This window comes from Melopsittacus undulatus, chromosome 4, assembly GCF_012275295.1.
Source record: "Melopsittacus undulatus isolate bMelUnd1 chromosome 4, bMelUnd1.mat.Z, whole genome shotgun sequence".
Classification (NCBI taxonomy): domain Eukaryota; kingdom Metazoa; phylum Chordata; class Aves; order Psittaciformes; family Psittaculidae; genus Melopsittacus; species Melopsittacus undulatus.
Window position 1 is genome coordinate 105,988,720 of NC_047530.1, and position 22,709 is coordinate 106,011,428.

Here is a 22,709-nt window from a genome sequence, read left to right on the forward strand (position 1 = left end):
GACAATAATAATAATAAAGAGGTACCATGTGCTGGGTGTCCTTAATAATTTCCCAGGGAACTGACAGCAAGCTTAGAATTTTCTTTATGCAGACTTTAACTCAATTTAAAACCCCCATTATCCAAGACCTAAACAATTCAGGTCACGGTCAGGAGTTTATATACACCCGTATAAATCACCTTACTTAGGAGTAAGATAAAAACCTAAATAACTTCGTTTTAATAAGCTGATGGTAAGACTGAAATGAAACCCAAGGAAATTGCTCATTAAATAACAGACCCCATACACAGCAGCCCCACTGATGATAGCTTACTTTAATTTTCCAATTATTTTACTTCTGCAACTACAACAGAGCTGGAGAGAAGCATTTCAGATTTCATGCACACACAGCCACAGGAATTTCCTTTCAATAGTTCCACCTATAATTACTATTTGATTCTCATGCTTATGTTCTAAAGATGTGACCAGCATGACCTTTCCTTTGTCACTGAAAAAAAGCCAAATCACAGTAACGTTTTCATTGCCTGAAAAACGCATATACTTAGATTAAATGTATTTAATTTTAAGGCAGTATCAGCTGAGTTTTCCATTGTCTTGTTGCAGCAATAATCTTCCCAGATTTCATGATCTCTTTGTCACACAATAAAACATCAGGTGGGCATTCCTCATTGTCCTGCTACTTCCAAAGCAATTTGATCTGCTACATGGCTAACACCTCTTCTTAGACAGATTTTTCCAAGCAGGAACAACAGGATGGCATCAGAATTGACTATCTCACATCATTCTAGGCTACCAGGCTCCTTGACCTGAGGGTAGGCACCCTGCTCACCAACACTCTTCCAAACCTTTCTTCACTGGAGAGAGCAGGGCATTGATACCCAAGTAAAGACAAAAGAAGGAATATACTTCACTAATCACCCACCCTTTGGTCTCCATTTAGCATACAGATAACTGCTTCAGAGCAAAGAGGAGGGGACCAGCTAGATGAATACAGAGACACTGCAGCAGGGTGGGTTACAAAGGGGAGCACACTAGGCTAGGTACTGAACTCAGTCCAGGACACAAGAACTATCCAAGTGCACAAAGCATCTACAATTGCAATTCTCTCAGCCCTGCTGGTCAGCTGCTCACTACTTCTTGAACTCAATGTCTGATTATCTCCACCTTTGCTAACTGCCCTTTCAAGGGACTAACTAGGCCACTACCTAGGCCCCTAAGCTCACACAACCACATACTGATGGTAGAGCAGGTTGTAGGCAAACTCAACGGTTCACCAAAGGAGCACTTAATGGGAAGCTTTATCACTTGAAACATATTCCATTTGTATTAACCCACTAGCTTCACAGAGAAACTGCTGCCAGCAGTATGCACTTCGCTAACTGGCAGGGAGTACACTAGTACATCATGACAGTAACGCCAGTGGTGTCACAATTCTCTGACCACATCACATTCTTAATGATACCTGTCAACATTTTGACACTGAAATTAAAGAGTAACAGCATAAGCAACAGCACAATAAAACAGTTGTTGTCATAATCAGAAATCCTAAGAGGAAAATGCAGATTTGTTCCCCCAGATACCCAACAAAGCCCTGACTTCATACAAGGTCATATTATCTGAAAAAGCACACCACATTTTTTCACGTGGATGATTAAAAAAGGAATTTGTATTTAAGTTCACTAACCATTCACCATTTTCTCCCTGTTTGCTGTAGATTTCTTCAATACCTGAAAGCACCATGGTTTTCCAGACTCCCATTGTGAGAAAAATTCAATAGGTTTACTTACGCATTAGGTTGTAAATGTGCTTTTCTGCAACATGTTCCGTAAACAGCTTTATAAGGTCATCTTTTAAGTCTCTGTTAAGCTTGGTTTCTATGTAAAATTTATTCTGGAAAATAAGACAGAAGTTTCCAAGTTTGTTTTTCATAACAGCAAATAAAATACACTTATCCAGAAATAAAAACAGAATTTAAAGCTGCAGAATATTTGACCTGTAAAGCGCTTCCTCAGTGACTGTATTCATACTAAATAGAACACTCTTGTACAATAAAAACATCCCCAGGTATTTAAAATTAAGAATGCAAGTGGTACTAATGGCAACAAACCTCCTTACAGACAGGGGTGCTTCCCCCCCATATCTACACGTGTATTTCCATAATGATCTAGACTTGGGAGTCTGTAGGAAAAAAACACTCCATTTTAGAACTTCATAAATGCTCTAACTGCAAAATAGGGTTGGACATACTGTTTGCAACAAAATAAAGCATTTTTACCAGTGTCTGAAAGCAATTAAGCCATTAAAATAGGTATGTTACAATAAGAAATCACCAGTACAACTATCCACTTCTGTCTGGTTCACTGCTAATCCCAGAGGACAGCTGGTCAGAATTAATCAACTGTGGCAATAAGTGATATACACAGATCTGTACAAAACTGAGTTATACTAGAATTTTTAGGATTCAGTTATCTCAACCCACTCAGCATTAATAATAAATTCACCTTTTCAACCTTCAAAGGAAATTCTATTCTTGAGTTCCTGGAGGACATCTATACCTAATGTACTATTTAGTGTTTTTCCTCAGCTCCCAGCCTGCAATTCGTAGTAAGATTTCTTGTCTGTTATTTTATTCATAGGTGGGTTTGAAATGCTGGGGAAAAATACCTGTTTCAAGATAAATCTCCTATTGTCACAATATTAACATGGAAGTAGAACAACTGAATTCATCTGGACACCATGTGTAAAAGAGTTCAATAGATACTGCAATGGAAAATCAACTTAATAAATAATAATGTACTGAAGCACTTAACAGATTTACTAGAGGAAGGGATCTCTTAAGGGAGAAAGGTTTTTCCACACTTTAAATCAAGTTGTTCTCCTGTTCACAAACACACATAGCATAACTGGAACAAGCCCTTGAAACACTATTAGAGCAATCCTGAATTTTCTTTTTGTGAAACCCATTTTGTTGGCCATTACAAAACTGTACACATAACAAACTGACCATGCAGAAACCTTACATTTTCAAGGCATGTATTCAGCAGCATTTACCTTTAATGAGAACTGAACCTACTGGAACAAAAGCAATGTGAGGGCTGAATACCTGCCCCTGTTTAACTTTAGGTTTGTTGCAGTAATGGGTAACAATCTTAAGACTTTTTAAAGATATAGTAACTTCCTACTGACAGTTCCCCCCCTACCAGGAGAGGTGTTATTAAAGGCTATTACTCAGTTGTTTTCCCCTCACCTTGACCTGTTCTTTGAGCAGAGGTTGAGAGAAAGGCTGTAGTTAGTATTTTTGGTTGATGGTGAATTGCCGTTGCAAGAGAAATTCACAGCAACTGAAGATACACATCATAGAATCATAGAATAGTTAGGGTTGGAAAGCACCTTAAGATCATCCAGTTCCAAGCCCCCGCCACAGGCAGGGATGCCTCACACCAGACCATGTCACCCAAGGCTCTGTCCAACCTAGCCTTCATCTCAGAAGCACTAAGCTACACACCATATTACAGTCTTTCATCAGACCTAGCTTCCTAAACCATTTCCACTTTGAGCTTCCCAACCACATGCTACCATGTACCTACCGGTGCCACACACAGGAGTGACCAGAGCATCTCAGCACAGGTCTACTGAGATGAACCAAACCTGACAATGCCAAACTACTGATTTTCATGAATAGTTAGCTTAAGGAAATAGCTTACTCTGGTCCCTTTCCAGACTAATGACTTTTTTTTACATGACAAGCAGCTGGCAACAAGTGCAAACTGCGATGCTTCCTTTTGTTCAAGTTGAAAAGCCTATGCCGTAAGTTTCATAACTAGAAAAGCAACAAAAATCCCCAGCAGCTTCAAGCAGCAGTTACAACAGAGTACTTAACATGGAACAACTGTAAAATATTCTTCATGTTTGCTCACTTGGAAGCACCTTTCCAAAAAGATGTTACACTTGCATGAACGAAAAATCTAACCTAAGTACTTTGACTCCAATCCACAGGGCTGAAAGGAGATAGCGGAAGAGTTGTCACCTTCCCTGTTCTCGTTAGTGGAGATGTCACTACATAGGCTGTACCAGTATTTCTTTAAGTGTGTTAAGTCACCTACAGGTTTAACTGACAGGAAAAGGTAAGCAGTTATCAATAACTGAGAAAGTCAGAGGTGAAATAAGCCTTTCTTCCACAAAACACTGTATCATGTAAGGCAGATGTTAAAAAACACAGTTGTGTTAATATTAAGAGATCAATAAATACTTGAAAGAGAAAAAACAATATATAAGAACACTTAACTTATCCACATGCATATATATATATACACTCATATATATTTGTGTATACAGACACACATAAAATGTCCTCTAGATAATAAGCCACAAAGTGATACCACCCAGTAAGAATAGTAGTATTTTAAAGGCAATGAAAACATTCTTAACCATTGTAAAACCACAGTGCTCACAAACATTAGGCTCATTTAAAACCACAAGATCACAGGTTTTCAGCTACATCTCCAAATATAATTAACAACTGAGAACCTATTAGAAAAAAAAAAGTATATCATCTAAATGCTGATTTTAATTTTTCTGAAGTGGAAATATGATTTTTATTCATTCATGTGTGCAGCATGCTGTGATATGCACAATCTGTGAGCATGCAGAATAACCTCATTTAGATTTACAAAGCAAATGCTTATCCACTAGGAATCAGGAATAAAGCCCCATGTGCTCTAAGCTGCTTCTAGTTTAATTTGCTTTATTTGCAGTTATACCCTGGAGCTTCTGAAGACCCCAAAGAATTTTGAAGGGACAAAAGTGCTCTGGGTCTCCATGCTTTCTTGGGAAGTCCACTGTAGCAGCATAAGACTGGAAAAATCCATCACCCCATGAAAACATAAACCCACAGTGTGACTAGCAAAGAAGGAAACAGAAAACTCCCTCAACTGCAAAGTCAGCCCTCTCAACCATCACTCGGGATTTGAAATACACTTTGGTCACCATATTCAACCAGGTTAACAAAACACCTTTCCTGTATTCCCACCATTCACATCCATGAATATGGTTTGGTACCCATCAGGAAGAAGAAGAGTGCAGGTGTTGACATCAAAACACAGAAATAAGCCTAAGGAAAAATTCTGTGTCTTTCTTGGCCACCAAGGGACAAAACCATGTTTCAGTTGTACAAAAAAAAGAAACTTTGGCTTTTCCTCAGCTTCATTCATTTTAAATATTTAAATGCATATTAAAAGTTTTCCTAAGCAGCAGCATAATCATCCTTTCAGAACTGAGTTTATCAGTGCAACTCAACAGCCTTGGAAATTCCTGATTACAGCAATCACACATCAGTACTGAAAAAGGAAATCCCTGCATCTCTGATAAAGAGGCAGAGCTCAACAACTTAGTCCTCTTCACTTAAAAGAACACTGAAAATAACTATTAAATAACTGCAAAGCTGCAATTTGTACTGTAGGATAATGAGACTTTTACCTCTTGCAATTGTTTTTTAATTATATTTTCTTGTCTGAATAAAGGAAACTGCTGAAAGAAAACTTGATTAGACCCTAAAAGAGAAAATTGCAAGAGTAGCTGTACACAAAAGCACTTCCAAATGTACACAGAACAAACCTGAAGTGAATGCTTTTTATCCTGACTTCCCCAAGTACATTTTCCCTAGCATGCACAGCACTGATTAATAAATTAGAGAACAAGTATGACACTTAATTTGACATCAGCCTTCAAAATCAGCTATATATCTGATCCAGCTCAGTATTGTATTTGGCAGCAAACAGGACTAATATGTAAGTCACCAACTTCACTTCAAAGGAGCTTTTGAGAAAGATGGGGACAGGCATTCCAGCAGTGCCTGTTGTGATAGGACATGGGGTAATGGTTTTAAACTGAAAAAGAGTAGCTTTAAACTAGATATGGAAGAAATTATTCACAATGAGACACTGGCACAGCTGCCCAAAGAGGCAGCAGATGCCCCATCCCTGAAAACATCTAAGGCCAGCTGGGACAGGACTCGAAGCAGCCTAACTGCTGAAGACGTGTCTCCTCATTTCAGGGAAAGCTGGACTAGATGACCTTGACAGGTGCTTTCCCACACAAACCATTTATGATAACTCTCAAGGCCTAACTTAAATTAAGTCAGGCCAGGTTGGACAGGGCTTGGAGCAACCTTCTCTAGTGAAAGGTATCCCTGCCCATGGCAGGCGGTGGAACTGGATGAGCTTTAAGGTCTCTTCCAACCCAAACCATTTGTTGATTGTATGAAATGGAAAAGTGTTTGCACAAACAGAATTTTACTACTTGAACAAATCACTAGTCATGCTTTAAAGAAGCTTCTTTAAGAGAGTACTTCTTCATTCTGAAATAAAATATAAAACCCGTATTCATTTTACAGGTCTGTTTATTACTTGTTAACCATTTTTACAGTGCTTAGATATCAGTTAGACTCAACTCTAAAAACGAAAGGATGAGATACAGACTCCTCATTTGAAGAGGCAAACACCATATCACAACTGTGCACGAAGAATATAGAACACCATTCAGCAATTACACCTTGCCTGTTCATATAAATATAGCTTATAATGATAAAACCTGCCTGATTATGTCTATTGTGAACATTGTCTAGATGATTGTTATGCAGTCTTAATTGATAAAGATATATTTTGACCTCTATGATGGAACTGAGTATTCAATAAAAGTACACACCTGAACAGCTTATCTCCATTTGTAAATGGATATTAAATTATGAGACTTCTTAAACACCTGTCTGCAATAAACAAATTAAGCACACATGGGTGAATAAATGGCTAGCATATAAAAATATCTGAATGCAACAGGGGGAAACAGTCTGTTCCTAGTTTTTCTCCAGGATTTTACAACAGGAGCGAGGAGAAAAACACAAAATCAGCACCAGGAACACAGCTCTTTGCTTACAAGTAAAGCTGTGGTAACTGCATTTCATTCTGTATTAACAAGGGAAGAGAGCAATTAGAAGACATCCAGTTCAAGGCAGCCAAATTCCCCTTTTAATGCAATAAACCTGCATGGCTGCACCATGCCAAAAGACTGCAGAAAGTTACCCAGTTTCAGGCATTTCCTCTGAAACAAGATATCCTTCTAACAGATAATGCTTCCCAAACTCTGGGAAGCTGCCAATGAGAATAATTTTGAAGAGTCTGAGATTTATTTAATCTAAATCAGTTTTAATACTTCCTTTTCTTTTCAAAAAAGTTTCTTTCCCAACAAATACTTCCTTTCTGTTTCTTATTTCTAAGTGTTGCCAATTCAAGGATGGTTTGCAGGAGAAGGGCAAATTTCAAGCTTAAGTTATTCACTACATTTAAAAAAGGCAATAAAAGCCTTGGCACTTTGGCAAAAATTATGCAAACTATAAAGTTGTTGAGATGCGCAGAAGACACTGAATTACAAATATCAGCATGGCAAACATAGCCAATGGTTTCTGAACCTCTGTGAGTATGCCTGACAGTGCTAGGAACTTCAGTTTGTCTTCCTCCAGTCAACGCTCTAAATTGCTTTATCAAGTGACACTCATTTCCAAGAGGCATTTTTTTCTGTTTTGTCTGAATCTATGCGATTTAAAAGCAAGAAACAATCATCTTTGTAACCCGCCCAAAGTATCAAGCCAACATAGAAACAAGCCACTAATCTCAAATAATGACCTATTTGGGACAGCTTTTTTTCCAGGCAAAATAAAAACCATTCCCCCACTCCTAGGAAAGAAATATCAGGGCATAAACCAACTGCAAAATGTTACATTTAAAAGCACAGCTCCTCTTTCTTCTCCCCATAATCAGCACTGTTATGCAGGCAGCAAAAGCACGCATAAATCGTAAGTGCTACAAGTTACAAGTCATTACAGCTGCATTATATTCTTTTCACTTTCAGTCAATATCTTGCGTATGGACATACTTTATTTGAAAAGAATGTTCTAAAACTTACCATATATATGAAAAGAGGCACAATGCTCTGCAATGCTCCCATATACTGTCCAAGAGCTACGTTAAATCTTTCAATATAGAGATCTGGAGGGCTGGCCTGCAAGAAACCGCAAAAGTCAGGTTGCAATTTGAACAAGAGAAAGATCTGGAACAGCATGGGCTATGCTTTCATAGCAAACTCAAAACACTACAAAGTATTTGATACACTAAGTCCACACAAAGCAAGCCACACAACATTCCAGAGTTTCTGCTAGAACTTCCTCCAGCAAAAAGGTTTCTTCAGTAACTGATTTTTGCCTAGGACTATATGTCAGTGCCCAGCAAAAGGCCCATACTATAGGAAATGCAGTATTCCTGTAACAAACTAGCAGTTAGCATATTCAAATAAAAGCACTTATTAAAGACCAGACCTTTGTTTTGAAAGATCTATCACTCCTTAGAACCCATAACCAATGTTCAATGAGTGCTGCAGTGTGTGTTCCCACCACCCTGGGGGCTTCTACCCCAAGACAGCAGGGTGGCATTAAGCTGCTGCTTTGCATCTGGAGTGGCAAGTGGCACATCCTCCAGCTCCAGGGAACAGTTTCTCATAGAGAACATATATATGTTTTTGGTTGGGTCACTTAAGGCAAGGTAAGTATTCAGGGAGTTGACCTGGAGGGAATATGAAGCTATCAGAAGCATCCTGCACTCCAGATGAGGCTCACTAACATCTACTGAAGCCCTGCAAAACACAGCATTACCCTGTTGGCCCAAGCAAAACTCTGCTACACAAAACCAGAATGGGCTAACTTTATAATAGTGCTTGTAGAACTCACAGTGACAGCACTGCTATTTTCTGTATACAACACCATCTTTCCCAAAGGAACAGCTAAGGAAGCTAAAAGAACCTGTTCTGCAGCAAACCAAGTTGAAGTGAGAAGGGAACTAGACAAATGGGAAACACAAAGCCACTGTTTCTTTTATAAATACTTATTTGGGGAATGCAGGGTTGCTGCGTTAAGAGTGTTCAGGAGTGCACTTACATACCCAGGGATGGGAGTGGAGCTGGGATAACATGTTCCTCACATCGCACTCTGCCTCTGGCCCAACTCCTGCTTTCCCTGTTATGGTCTTTTCAGAGGAGTGTGGCCAGCTGCCTACATTTCTACTGTTCATACACATACACACACCTACATACACCCACATACACCCAATGAGAAATAAAACGTCTCTTCCTGCACACCACTTTCCTCTCTGACAGTGCCAAGCCAGAGGAGGATGGAGAAAGCAGCAGTGACTGGGACCTTGCAGTGCAACAAAACAAGCTCAAAGATCTCCTCAAGCCAAAGCATCTGTGGTGTGAGAAACACCCCAGGGTAGCTGCACCTCCACCACCTTATAGGAATTTAAAGCTCTTATCTCTATGAAGCTGATTTTTCATCCTTCACATGGACATTCACCAGGGCCCCAAAAGAACAGGTTAAAGTTATGCTTTCTGCACTGTTAACTATTCTAAATCGATCAAAGGTTTCTTCTCTTTAAACTAGCTTCTTTTGCCTCCTTCCTTAATATGCTTAATGAACACACGGGTAATTTTTCACAGCAAATGCTGATACAGTGCAAACATCTCAGAAAGGAAAGCAAAACTGGCAAAGGAATAAAGAGTGTTATTCCATATGCAGCTGCTAAAGGTTGTATATGGCTATTCCTCATTCTGATCAGAAGTTTGTAATCTTACTGCAGAAGTAGTTCTCAGGGGTGGGCAAACAAATTTTAGTTCAAAATGCCAACAATATATGAAAGTGGCCATGAATTCCAAGGATTCACTTTAATATACAGTTACATATATAATTTGTTGCAAATAACATGCAGTGAAAACTGCATTTCTAAGCAGTATGTATTCCTGCTTCACTCTCTTTTAACCTCAACTTTAAATATGGTTAAACTCTCTGGTTTGTAAAGACTTGGTATATAGCTTCGAAGATCAAAGAAAAAGGTAAGTTCTGCTTCAAAGAACAAAGAAAAGAGACAAAAGGAGACCACAGCCTGACACAGGGCATCACTCTTCTCACTGACATTTTGCACTTTTCATTAACAAAATAGAGAGACAGAAGTTGTCTGAACAATGCATGATTTAATCCCATGAACTGATTCTAGGCAATGTGTCAGAGTCAGGCTGCCACTCTTTTTACAGGGGACATTAAGGATTGATATCTTTTTCCTCCACTGAAGATGAAACCTCTGCTAGCTCACCTTGCAAAGCCTATGTCACACTGAGAGATGCTCTAAGAGGAACAACAACTGCACTCCTTGCTGTCTCCTCAAAACAACCTTTAACAGAGAATACCTGGAAGCTGTTCACCACCATCACATTGCAACCAAGTGCAGTGCTCTAGATAAACACAAAAAAAAAACCCTAAGTCCTCACAGCTTCAGGGTAAGCACTTACTGGTATCAGGCAAGTATCAAACCTTGGTCTTAACCTCTGGAATGCAAAATCATGGTGTTAACTGCTTTATCAGCATGAGATTAAACCTTTCAGTTGACTTCTCTGGGTAATGTTTCATGTCAAGCCTCAACAGCCAAGACATTAACAGCAAAGCATGAACTATCTAACTCTGCTTAATTCAAGAAGAAACTTGACAATCAAACTCTCTTCAGCTATCACTTGGCTTGTAAATTAACAAAAACCCCAAGCCAATGAGAAATCAATACTAGTATTTCCACAGCTCTCCTATGAATGATCATGGTCTGTTTTCATTGCGGTGTTACTGTATGGCTGCTCAAACTGCCAGACCAAAATCAATTACTTGTTTGAGCACAGGAACTTTCTCCCCATCTCTACATTCACATTAATAAGACAGTAACTGCAGCAGGAGTAGCTTTATGTAAGCTGCTGAATTTTGAATTATGAATTTTATAAGCTAAAATGCAGTGCCTGGCACCAAATTGATGAGTAAATAGATGTTGCTAAGATTTTTCTATTAACTGGCCATCATTAGGGTAAATCTTGACTTTAAAAACTGTATTTATTCTGCTATAGCTATTAAAAAAAAAAGAAACTGCTTAGGCTGACATTTTTCACTCTTGGTCTGAGTCCAGAAAACAGAACACACACATTCAGCTGTTTTAATTACAGGGGTGGGATAGGAAGAATTAAGCATGACGTTTAAGTCTTGCAACCCTCCAGAAAATATTGCATCTTTAAATCCACTCCTATCTTACCTAGGGGATATAATACAGAAGGTATTCAAAGAAAGAAAAATACACCACTAGTCTAAGGTTTTCCAGGAAGGAAGAGGACCCCTGGTTCCTTCACTCCCACCCTGAATCCTATTAAACTGTTCAATTCAGTTGCTTTGGTTTTTTTAAGACACTCTATACAGGCAGACAGCTTAAATCCTCTCCTGCATCTGCTCTCACCTACCACTCATAGGCTCAAGAATAGTATTCTAGTAGCAACTATACAGTGTGCCTGTCCATGGGAGCACTGAACATTTGGTCAGGTTTCTCAAACTGTGATGCAGTTGTATTTACTTAACACCTTCAGCCTGGTTTTGAGTCAACTACTTCTTAGCATAAAATACTATGGCTGCTAGTAAAAGCTGATGTTAAAGACGCCATTTAATCTCCTTACACATCACAGCAGACATCTCAGCACCAAGAGAAATGAGAAGTAACAAGAAAACATATTTGAGAAAGGATAACATGCAAGACAGACATCTTCAAACAGAACAAGCAATTAGAGAGCCAGTATACTAAATTACCCTTCCCTTACTTGAAATCTAACATCTAGGCATTTCAATGAACCTGTGGGCAGCAAACTGTATACATGAAAAAGCCGTGGGTTTTTCAGTTTGAATATCATTAGCTGAACATACAAATGAAACCAGAAGACATGATGCTGGCTCAAGACAACTCAGAAATGGCTCACAAGAAAGAAACAGTGACGACAGTTCTTTGCTTGAGGAACACAAAGTTAATCTGTTCATGAATAGTTGTCTGGCACAATCAGCAGTATATTCGGCAAAGCTTACATTCCTATGCTGAATGGGCAGCTCCATTTTCCTGGGAACATGCTCACTGCCAAGATGCCAGCACGCATGCTGCAGCATCTCTCCCACGCCTGCCAAGTGAAAAGGGAGAATGACTCCACAAATTTACCTGCTATTCATGTAAGTGGTCTGAATCTTTTAAACCACTTTCTGTTCTTTCCCAAGCAAATGTAATTTGTTCACTTTGCCTTGCAAACAATTTATGTGATGTTCACATTTACCTCACAAGACGAGGGCACTATTAAAGCTTTTTATAAAGACCAGAAATAAAGCGAGAGCACAAGTCATTCAGAGACAGACCGTGTCTTCCTAACCGCATCTGCACTCAGAGCTGTTCAAAGCTCTACAGCATCATGACACACTCTGGTATAATTGTCTTCAAGTAGAGGGGGCAGATATAGGGCATGTTTCTGTTTCCATTCTACATATCTATAAAACAAAAAGACATTGTATCCAAGGACCACCAAAACTCTGTTTAAGTATCAAGAAAACTTCAGAAGCTTTGCTACCTAGTAAATACATACTAGTTTGTGCTATATTTACTTGCATCTTTCTGTATCAGGGTCTGCAGGACCCAGTGTAGTGTGTGGAGGGCCTCAAAATGACTTCAGCAATACAAGGCTTTTTGAAAAGCAGCAGGCAAGCAGGCTCAGGTTAGCTTGCTCATGACAACATCATTTTTAATAGCAAGTCTGCCAATACAGTGACCTCTACCTCAAGTCAAAAACCATCTTTTTGATGTCTGCACATGAACAAGCACATGTTTCTGACACTTCTGCCTTTTACAGTCTGAGTTTTAGTATGGATCATTCATTCGATCTGATTCAATTCAGTGTGATTCACAGCAGTAAAGGCTTGTTTCACACACAATTAAGCAATCTTCCCCCAGCAAAATGGATAAATGCCTACAGCACTTGATGTTTGATGGGTCTTTTTTTTTCCTTTTAAATATTATGGACTCAAAAAATGGCCAGTCTGAGCCTCCTCTTTAAAAAAAAGGCCTGTTGATACTAACAGATCATAAAGCTGACCCCAATGGACTTTAAGAAACACTAGCAATTTAACATTTAGTAAGAAAAGAGATAGGAAATGCAAGTACTCAATTTTCCTTTTCCACCTCTATTTCTGATCTTTTCTATAGGCAGAACATAGTGAAGGCAGTTTTGTTTTCTATATAATTGCTTTGAGAAACTACTGCAACTATGGAAATTACTTCAGGAAACCAACTAAATTCAAATTAAAGTGAATTTGAGTGTCATTTCTATGCTACAGGAAAGGACATACGAATCCTGAAGAAGATTCACTAGTCATCATTTAGCTAGCAAGTCAGGTGATGCCCATACAAACACTGTAGTATAAGAATGGGCTTCTACACATGGATGGAGTGTATCACCCAGCCCCCATAAGTAGATTCCTAAAGTCTAATCATAACTTCATTAACAACCTAATTTACTAAGATCACACAGAAACCAGTTCCATCTTACAGACTGGTTTAACTGTTCCATTACAATACAGCACTATGTAAAGGTACTGTAATCAGTGTACCTTGGAAGGAAAGCAAAATGTGTCCACAACACAATCTGGGATAAAATTACTTTAAAATATAAATATCAAAAAACTGCTATGAGATGGTACCCAGTAGATAAAACTGCCCACAGCCAAAAGTTCAGTGTTACATTCCCTCAAAGCAATACTTGGATGCACTTTTATACCACCCCAACTATATGCAAAGCTCTCAAGGTAAATGTGACAAGTGACTTAAGCTTCATGCTTTTACTTCTGTAATTAGGAGAAATACTGGAAGTTACACAATTGTTTCTAAAATACAAGCAAGGAAGTTCAGAACCTTATCTGAAGTTTGGAGCAAGGCATTTGTATGTATCACATTAGTGTTTCAGAAAGAGCTGGGGCAGGAAATAAGACTCCTCATCACTGGATGGCAAAACTCCGTATAATCACAGGGAACAAATGAAAGGAAATATGAGACAGAAAAGGAGAAAAAGGCAAGGAAGGAACAGATTGTCTACAACAGATAGTCTACAACAGATAATGCTGACACTCTTTAAGAAGAGATAGCAACAGTGATGTGATACAAGGCATCAGTTCCCAGAGATCTGGCAGACCCCAAAACATGGCTTTTACAGGAACCTGACACCAAGGCATATTCTCCCAAGGAAATAATAGGTGAGAAGATATTTTCATGCCCTGCAATGACCGGTTTGAGAGCTGATGAGACAGAAGGTTGCGAAGTTTAGTATGAAGCAGGAAAGACTTCTGGCATTACACAGCTAAGACCCTAACCCTACAGATCCTTGAGACCACACAGCAGTTGTGCAAATTATATAACAGCACAAGTGACTGCTCAGTTATGTTCATTATAAAAAGAAATGTATTATTCATGACAAAAAAACCCTACAAAACCACATAAATAGCAAACAATAGATTGTTTTTTCCTCCTTCCTCTAAATAAAAGCAGGGTACAACATGACTTTGCAGCTCTCAGTTCTTTCCTAAAGGAATTACTGTATTTATTGTAACTAAAATTAAAATATTCACTGCGCTTGCACAAAAAAGCTCCTTCTGTCATGGGCATTCGCACTGTCAATGATTAAAGTACCTTCCTATGTCTTTTGCTGAGGAGATATACAATGGGCAAAGCACTTGATTTTACATGACTTTATCAGAGTGCATAAGTTTAGCCAGAAACCCAAGTGCCTAATGCAAATGCAGTTTTACTCATTTTAAAGAGAGATCTATTTCATTCAAACGCATATGTGCCTGTGTATCCACCCTACCTCATACATCTCAATGACTCAGCACTTAGGCACAAAAACAGCTGTCATTATTTTAAACCACAACATAATGGGCTATGGCCATTACCAATAAAATGTTTCCAAATAAAGCATGTTGGGAAAATCATCTGTATACAACAGGCTTCACAGGCCTCAAGACAAGAGGAAACATTTGTGTATTTGTGGGTTTTGCAGACACCTTTTTTTTAAGCACACAAAATTAAAAATTCTGATCAACTCAGTGAAATTTCATTCTCAGTTACTGGAATCTCCACATGAGAAAACTCAGTCTTTATTAATACGGAGAAGCTCATCCAGACATCAAGTGCAAGAAAGGAAAGTGGTCCTGACTCAGTTTCTCCAAAACTGAAACACCCTGAAGACAGGATCATTTGCTTACACACAAAGTAAGGAGGGAGCTAGGAATATCTTGGGATACAGGAGGCCCTGTTATCAAAGAGCTGATGGTCTGATGACAAGCAATCTCTATCTCTCAGCAGGCAATGTTCACTGCTTTTTATCCCATGCCTAATGCGCAGAGAATACATGAGCCCACCCATATTTTCATAATGCCCCTGTCACCACTGAAAAGTACATTTTTGAAGGTGGAAATCTGGGAAGCAGACCCTGAGGAATGCAGGTGGCAACAAACACCATATATAGGAAGTTACTGCAAAGAATGCCACACAGAAGGATTAGCTCCAGAAAGGCTGGAACCCTACAAGAACAAGTCTGACCAGTCCTCTGAGATGCTCCCACTTTACTATTTGCTGACAGGTTTATTGCTTTTGCTGCTGATGAGTGGTTCTTGGAGGACACAGCTTGCTCTGGCATGTTGGTTACTTGCAGATATTCTGCCATCCACCTGCCATTAAACTGTTGCACCTCTATGCAAAGAAATTGCTTGGCTTGTTCAGAATAAGACGCCACATTTGCCTGCCACTTCAGTTCCCATTATCATCTGCTTTCTCACACAAACCAACACTCCTGCTTATAATGGGCTACATTTGCATCTCTGCATGTAAAACAAAATGAAAAATAAAAGTTATCTTGCATCAAATCACACCTTGCCAGTTAAACAGAACTCTGCATTAGACTGAATATTGCTGGCAGGTGGAATGAGTCTGTGTCAGAGAAAGCAATTGTGCATTGAAAGGATTCACATATACAGGGGTTTCTTTGCCTGTGTAAACCAAAAACTTTTAGGGGACTAGCATTTACAAAGTCATTTGTTGTTGTTGCTAAAGATCTCATACTGCATTTTCAACCTAAACCCCAAGTGACTGTCACCAAAATGTATTGAGATCAAAGAAGTATCAGGATAATGAAGTATATTGTAATTATTTCTTAAGAGTAAATTTCACAACCCATTGCTAAAACAGTTTCTCTATAGGACCATTTTCAAAGCCACAGGAGTTTGACTTCAAGCAGCTCAAAAAGATGGATTTACCATCCAAACCCAAAGTCACATTCTCATCAGACAAAACACACTCAAAGATGCTATCATGCTATATCAGAGTTTTCTTGCCACCTGCTACAAGGTGTGTCTAACCTACGTAAGGATACTTTTGCAAGATAAAGATTGCATTGGACAGTTGAGGGCTGATTCCCTCTCATGACAGAGACATAATAAAACATGTTTTATATGAAAGTGTATTGGTAGAGTATACATGTTTATGTTCATTGTGACTGGTTGTCCAAAGAGGCAGGAAAATATGAGAGTGAAGCTCATCTATGACCTTTATACTTGGCTGCACGAGGGCCAGTGCTCCCAGGGTGGACAACAGCAAGATCATGAGAAATTGCGCAGCCCCATGAGTAAACAGTTACGGATATGGCATAAAGCGGTTGTTTTTCTAAGGGTATAAAGGCAGGACCCTCTTGTGGCCAAATCCAGAGCCTCACCTATGGGTGGATGCACCATGCAGGAATTTTCCCAGCTACCTGAGACTCCAAGCATAGGCTGCAACAGGGCTTCCCAGCTTGAAGTGTGGGCCTGGATGATGCTTCAGTGGTATTTGGTGATGTGTTTCTTCTCAATCTCTGTTCTCTCTATGCTGTAACGATCTGATGCACTGCTAACTTTCCTCTGTACTTTACTCTCAATATGTATCTCTCTGATTTGCTTCCTTGTACTTAATTACTGTATATATAGAGATACATACCAAATTTGCTTTGGTGTGTTTGTTTAATAAACTGTGCATACAATACACCCAGTGTATGGTCATTTTGTGGTGTACCCTGCCTATCAACAGAACAATGCAGAAGCATTTAGTGCATATATGTGTTAAATCAAACAATAAAAGCAGCTGCCTCAGTCAGCTTTGAAACTTCAGAGGAAACAATCAAGGACTACCGCAGAGTAAAGCCATGGGATGTATCAGAAGAACTGGCCAAACCTGTACAGCTGCAATGATTTGTAGTTCTCACAAGCTGAAGAAAAATGTACAGGTTGCACCAGTTCAGCAGAAGCAAGGGAAGGCTTTGTTTTAAATACTACATTCATCTACTCTGACCATTTTTTACAGAACAGTGAGGCTGTTATTCCACAGGGAATAAAGGAATTCTAAAAGAGAACAGCAGCAAAGAACCTAGCTCAAGATGACCTACACAATTCATAGTTAAAGACTGCTCCCAAAATTGCCCATTGAGTGCAAGGTGGTTATTTTTCTTTATAAGAAAAGCAACAAGAGGAAAAGAGTGAAATGAGAAGTAAATCAGAGCAATCACAGTGCTAAGTATTTTCTTGGGAATGGATGTTTAGCCAGAAGTACCTGAAGCAGTTAAAAGGAGTAAGACTGCTTCTGACTAACAGATGTTAGTTATCAGTTCTTAGAAGCACTGAAGGAGCTGCTGCAGTTTAGGGTTCCTTTAAAACTGCTTCTCTACTTGATGCAAGTCAGTACAGAACTCAAACATCAGTTGTGGAAGTGACAAGAGCTGTAGGGTAATAAAACAGTGTTGCTGCTACAGCAGTGACAATTTCAAGAATATGTTTGGAGATTCTAGCCCAAAAGGAATTCTCAACAAAGCACACACATGGAAACAAACATGGATGCACAAATAAGATGCAGAGAAGCATAGGAATATACAAACTGTATTAGGACTGCTGTAAACCACTGACATCTAGAGATAGGCAAGAAAAATGCAGAATAAACTGTAGGACAAAACTTTCATATGCAATAATTCCTAATTCATGCTTCACAATTCGTATCTAATTCACTTCCTTTTTTTCTCCTTTGGATTTTTCCTTTTGTGCTGCCTGTGATGCACAAGGACCATAAACAGTTTAGACAGATTAACACAGCAATGGCAGACATCATGTCATGTACTCAGATCACGTCTGACTAAAGCATTTACACCTCAGATGGTAATGTAGATTTCCCATTCCCTAGCCTTTGATTCTGTATGATATATTCATGTTTGGCCACTGCTCTCCTCATGATTCAGGTCTCTAAGGCTAGTCAGTGCCATGCAATTGGATCTAACAGCTGGTATTCTGTCTGACAGCCAGTTAGTGAATGAAGCAGCCCACAATTTAGTAAGCTAGTGTAAATCAGTCTTAATGGCAATCCCCTCCACGGGCCATCTCCATGCTGCTTGGATATAATCACAGATCCCAGGAAAGACATAATTAGATTGTGCAGCTTCTTACCTGCAGCTCCTTTGAGACTCTCTCTAAGTGGTTAGTTATCTTTTTTATTAGGTCACTATACATCTGTTCCGAATGCTGCTGGCATACACACTTATACACACAACTGCAGAAACAAATATAGGAACAAACAATGAACTTACAACAGTTTGCAATGAAGGGTAACAGACTTCAAAATATTTTGTTCAAGTCCCAATTTAGAGGATAATAAAGTTAACTGAAGGAGTGGTGAACAGCCCTAAGCTTGGAATGAGCTCCAGCATACTCTTAAGTCTGACCTGGAGGCTCCAGTGTGTCCACCCCATTCCCTCTCCCCAACCTCACTTTAACTTACAGTCAGATCTCTTAACAGTGCACTTCAAAACAGCCAGGATAATTCTGTCAACAGCAGACTCCTAATTCTGGCTTTTGTCTCTCCTATGTGAATTAAGTCTCCATTAAAATAAGCAGGTTTAATAATTATATGCATATCTTAGGGTGAAACCCTTATGAAAAGAAGGGCAACACTGACAAACAGTCACGAATGCACCAAAACTGTGCTAGTGGTTTTAAAACAAAAAGTTCTAAAATTACAGACCCAAGCATGTTACTCTACCCTTTGATCCTTAAATTCTAAGAAAACCCCACATTTTCATAATAAACAAAGATGTACAGAAAGAGCAACAAAACTTGAATTCTACATTCCAGCTTGGCTGTGTTAACTCTGGCCTTCAGTGCCACCTTTGTTTTTTAAGGACATTTTATTGCTTTCATACTTCAATACAAGAGAACTACAAAATAAGGCTATGTATTGAAAATACATTTACAACAGCTGTAAAACAAATACATATATTGCTTTCAGCAAGAAGTTACATTAAGGCAGTCATCATCATCATCAGGGCTAACACTGTAATCATCTATACTAAGCAGCTTTTACTTCTCGAGTGCTTTCATTCTTGAAGTCAGCATTTTGGAAGCTAGCTGCCAAAATTCAAGAGGCACAAGGAAGACCTGACCTGGTGTCTTGGGCAAACCAAACCACCTCTCCATGCCTCAGTCCTGCTCCCCTCTCCCTTCATCCCTTTGCATGGAATAGAGTGACAGGGAGCAATTTAAACCAGAGACTGCTCCTCAAGACATGCACAAAGTATTACAGCAAGGTCCAGATCTCAGACTTGAATTCTGCAGGCTTTGAATAGCACTAAAAGCCTAAAGCTGTGGTTACAGCCACACTGTGTCTCTGTAGGGGAATAATAGCATTCCAATTCTCTACTGAGGACAATGACAAACAAACTGCAAGGATGGGATTAAAACAGCTATAGGCTGTTGGAGTTTTCCCATGCAAGCGAGAGATTAGGCACCAAGTCCAAGCCTTCAGGGGCTAAGACAGCACTCTCATTCATAACTGCTGCTCTCAAAGCCTTCTGAAGGAAGGTTTTAAAAAGAGAATTATCAGTAACTCTTAGAAATGTGTATTTATTCCCTTTGACAACTTCAAGGGGCCCCCAAAATACAGCAAAGTCTGCTTATTTGGCAAACTATGCTATTTCTTAAAGAACAAAAGACACCTCCCACCTCTCCTACTATTATACATTAAAAATAGTTGAATAGCTATAGTTTGATGTTATTTAAATAACGAAGTTGTCCTGCTTCTTTCATATGAAGCCTACCAACAGCAGATCCTAGTTTGGAACAAGCAAGTACAAGACATTTGGATATGATGTAGTAACAGCAAAAAATACCAGTTTCATTTGGATCAAAGAGAGACACTGATAAGAAAAGCCAGACTGATTTTTGTGATAACTTACAAACCAGACAGCTAAGTAACAACAGCAAATGGTTATGTGTTTGCTCCATAACTAACCAGTATATATATAGCCACTTCCACAATTGACTATATGTCTGCTTAGTGTTACATACACTACTGCTATACCTACTTCTGCAATATGTTCTGTAGTCAAGCACCAGTCTTTATATGAGTGTGCAGAATGTGTTTACATTTTACTTGAACACTTCTATTTACAGGTTCCTTCCCCATTTTAAGATCCTGTTTTCAGTTCCTGATGCTGGGCTGATTCCGTGAATCATCTTTGCCCTCCTATAGCCCAAAAGAAGTCACCAGCTTGTGACATTAAAAGGTATATATTTAAAGAGAGGGATGAAGATCTGAGATCTGCAAGTTGTCTTGAAGAACACAGATCTAACTGCATTGTACCTGGGAGGCAGTAACAGTAGCCAGAACTACAACTTAGCTGTTTACATCTTCCTCACCTCAAAGTTTCCTTCACATCTCTCTGTCAATATATTTAGCCCTTCTAATAGGAAGTGACTCTGCACAGGCAGGCTTTGGATTTAAAAGATAAAAGCAGTCACTAATCACACTTTGCTACCTAAGGGGTAAACTGATCCATAGTAAATATCTGCATGCACACCTTTGAAGTTATCTCCTAGCTCTCACTGCTGTGGAGTAGACACCTACAGTTATCACTGATTATGGCAAATGTATCTAATAATGTATTTTGAATCTGCATTGATTCTTTTATTCAGCACAAGAACGATCAGAAAAAGCACTCTATTTTCAGTACAGTATTACTGTAAAAAAAATATGAGAGATGTAACTGTTTGAACCACTTCAGAAACACCCTATTTTCCAGACTAAATAACCGGCCTAGGGAAACAGAGAGGATCGAAACCCCAAGTCTGCAACAGACTCTCTATAATACTCCAAGAAGCACCCTCATTAAATTCAATAAAAATCAGTTTTTCTTCTCTTTTCAATCTATCTTGTCTAGATTGTCAGTCAAGCAAAGGAAATGTCTAAAAATAATTAAAAACCAAAATAATCAATCTCCTGGTTGGAAGAGGTTTTGTCAGTGTAATTACAACCACAGACATGATTTGTAATAGAAAACTGACACAGTAGCTTTATCAATAACACTAAAATGCAGAATACCTTTTGGTTTGGTAAACTACATGCAACAGACATCTGTGCATCATTACAATACTGCATCAAGTGTTACCCTGATGTAAAAGGGTTATCTAGGAGAAGCATATAACCCATTATTCCTTCAATACATAAGACTTCTGAGGAGTAAAAAGGTGAGAAAGATGAACTCCAGTTATCTTAAACCATAACCAGGTATAGATCTATTTCAGGTACTAAAACCATTAATTCTGTACACCTGCTCTATCAGAGATGACTGCCAAGATGGCTTATTTCTAACTGATGACTGTTTGCACATTTTAAGCCAGATTTTAAGGGGATTTTAAGCCAGAGAAAGAACTTTGATTACTTACACTAAAGCTGCAAAATGTCTCTCAATTCAAACGACCATCTCAATTATTTCTACACATAAATGCCTGAGTCCTGATAACAGCAGTTCCAGAAGTTTGGAGAGGAAAGAGGAAGTTTTAAACTGGAATTAAGATGGAAAACTGAGTACCTGCCATTCTTATATCTAGTTCCCTAATCCAAAGTTTCAACCTGGAGAGCCAAAGTGGCTAAGAGCAAGTGGGCAGGAAATGATAGAGCTGAAAGCCTCTAAACCCAGCAATCAGTGACTGAGCTGCTGTTATTTCATAGAGTGTAACACTGGATTAAAGAAAACCAAAGACAGCAATGCTATTAGTCGTGCTGCTGGCAAGGGTACAGTAGTTTTAAGGGCATCTTGGCCAGTAAATGCAGCAGCAGCTACCCAGTTTTCATTCTATTTACCAACACACTGGATACCATCACCTACAGAACAAAAATCTCTATTTTAGTCCATCTCAAATAAATGCCAAGTCTCTAAAGCATCTAGCAGTTTGGTTTGGAGCAGTAGTGTGGTTTTGAAGCAAATCTCCTACCACCCCCACTACTTGCCATTAGCTTAGTCTGCAGGCCAACTCTAGTGTGTGACTAGATCCTTTTTAAAGCAAAGTAAACTGCAGCTCCAAGCCAGGTACAACTCAAGCCTCCAACCAAGAATGGGGATATAAAGGACTGAACCTTGCATCAGTCCTTCAGACAGCCTCGCACTGTACATTCAGCCAGATGGCTGGGCAAGGGCAAAATGAGACTAAAGCTACCTGGTGCAACACACACAGATGACAGTTAATGTGGATGGACCTTGACAGCAGTAGCTTCTATTTACCTCTGCTGCACCAATTCAGTGCCTATCAGACATGACAAAGAAGCCTCTTGAAACATGAAGTCAAACCCCTACTGTGCCAGTCTCTTCTTCCCCTTTGAGGAAAAGGATGTTGAGACTTTAATATATATTTTTAATATATTACACTAAGCAACTGTGGTGGA

General features: G+C 39.1%; 1 protein-coding gene across 2 annotated transcripts in view; it reads right to left on the reverse strand.

Moving 5' to 3' along the window:
• CACUL1 (CDK2 associated cullin domain 1) overlaps positions 1-22,709 on the reverse strand; it is a 48,342-nt gene that overhangs the window by 18,805 nt on the left and 6,828 nt on the right. Inside the window, exons 3-5 of one of the 2 annotated variants that reach the window (XM_034062049.1) lie at positions 18,440-18,542; positions 7,957-8,052; positions 1,788-1,890 (exon numbers count right to left, since the gene is read on the reverse strand). In XM_034062049.1, coding sequence (XP_033917940.1) covers positions 1,788-1,890; positions 7,957-8,052; positions 18,440-18,542 — 302 coding nt within the window. The remainder of the gene's footprint in view (positions 1-1,787; positions 1,891-7,956; positions 8,053-18,439; positions 18,543-22,709) is intronic. The other variant, XM_034062051.1, reaches the window with a different exon arrangement.